The sequence below is a fragment of the Penaeus monodon genome, chromosome 15 (genome assembly GCF_015228065.2).
Source record: "Penaeus monodon isolate SGIC_2016 chromosome 15, NSTDA_Pmon_1, whole genome shotgun sequence".
Classification (NCBI taxonomy): domain Eukaryota; kingdom Metazoa; phylum Arthropoda; class Malacostraca; order Decapoda; family Penaeidae; genus Penaeus; species Penaeus monodon.
In genome coordinates, this window is record NC_051400.1 from 32545121 (window position 1) to 32546596 (window position 1476).

At 53.0% G+C, this 1476-nt stretch overlaps 2 protein-coding genes across 2 annotated transcripts in view; both read right to left on the minus strand.

Annotated features, from left to right (window-relative positions):
- LOC119581963 (bifunctional peptidase and arginyl-hydroxylase JMJD5-like) overlaps positions 1-1353 on the minus strand; it is a gene marked incomplete at its 5' end in the record, with an annotated part of 6366 nt that extends 5013 nt beyond the window's left edge. The window contains 2 exon segments of the mRNA XM_037930146.1: positions 176-464; positions 587-1353. Of these exon segments, the coding sequence (XP_037786074.1) occupies positions 210-464; positions 587-1177 (846 nt within the window). The 3' untranslated portion in view covers positions 176-209.
- The window catches only part of LOC119581961 (ceramide synthase 5-like), a gene marked incomplete at its 3' end in the record, with an annotated part of 60065 nt that overhangs the window by 15494 nt on the left and 43095 nt on the right, over positions 1-1476 (minus strand).

Genomic DNA, 1476 nt, shown 5'->3' on the forward strand with positions numbered 1-1476 from the left:
TAGAATTTACTATAGTATAGCAAAGGCATTTGTTCTTTAAAAACTTTGGGATGTGTAATGAGTACATCTGAGCCCAAACTTATACTGACGCCGATAACATTACGTCAAGTTAAAAAACTAGGCCTTCGTCAATTGGTTTTAAGAGACACACAGGGGCACAAGACATTAAATTTACCAGACAGATCTTAGCCTTGAGGGTGAGCTGGCCTTCATCGCCACCAGAAGGAGACTGAGAAGGAGGTCGAAAGAGATCTGACATAGTGCCAGTAACGGGGAGGGATGTAGAGTGACTCCCCGGGTGCCAGGATCAAGTCATGGTATTGTGCCTGCTGGAGGAGCGGCCAGTCCGCCTGTGGGCCTTCGATCTCTGCTTGCGACGTGTTGCTCAGCAGGGGGTCTGGATGGGGATACAGAAGAAGGCTCTGGTCCTCTGCGTACAGGCGGATGTACTTGTATCCTAATACCTGAGGATGAGAGGAATGTAAATTCTCAGAATCGTTACATGAGAAAACTAAACAAGGTTTACTTCTCTTGTGTTGCAAGTTATGCTATATGTCTGCATGCAAAGCCTCTCTCCAGTGGTTACCTGGACAAGGATGTTGTGGTCCGGGTCGTGATGCAAGGGACTCACGGTGCCTCGAGGCCCTAGCCATGCGTGGAGGCGCGGCTCCTCCTCCCCCAGGTGGCAGTAGTCTGGCACCAGGAGGTCGTCGCGGAGCTCTGGTATTTGGTCCAACAGTTGATGCTGCGCCAGGTAACCTGTGGGCGCACCAGCGGCGGGCTGGCACACGAAGCGAGTCAGGTAGTCGTCAAGGCAAAGGAGCGTCTGCGACCACGTGGAGTCGGTGTAGCGGGCACCCACCTCCACTGGGACTGTGCGGGCGCCCGCTAATTCTCTTAGGTAGGGTATCCGCCACTTCTTGAGGGCTGGCCAGTGGTCCACAATGCCCAGGAGTTTGACAGGGACCACTTTGTTCATGTAGTTGAGGAGGAAACGATCCAGAGGAGGACAGTGCTCGGAAGGAAGAGGGACGTGGACCGTGGCCTCGTCTTGCTGGGTGACGGGGAGGCCCTCCAGAGGGAGATCGGCCATCGACGCATCGGCAGACAGTCGGGCGTGGAAGTTGAAGAGGGAAGCCACCTCATGGAGGGGATTGTCATCAACTGGAGCACCCATGAGGAGGCCGCGGTCGCACGCCCGGACAATCTCGGCTGCTGACGAAAAATGGGCGTGAGGGGAGTTGACGCCGCCGCTGAGGGACAATTGCAGATCCGTCAGGAGAATGTGTACGACCGCGATGCTTCCCCAGGTGAAAACAACGCGCCAAGTTTTCGGGACATCTTGCCAATGGCCTGAAAAGAACAAAAGAATTGACATTATGCATACCTTATTGTGCAAGAAAGCAATCGAGGTAGTTTAAAATTTTGTTGGAAAAGTGTACTAATACAATTTTACCAAAACGCGTTCTGAGCTAT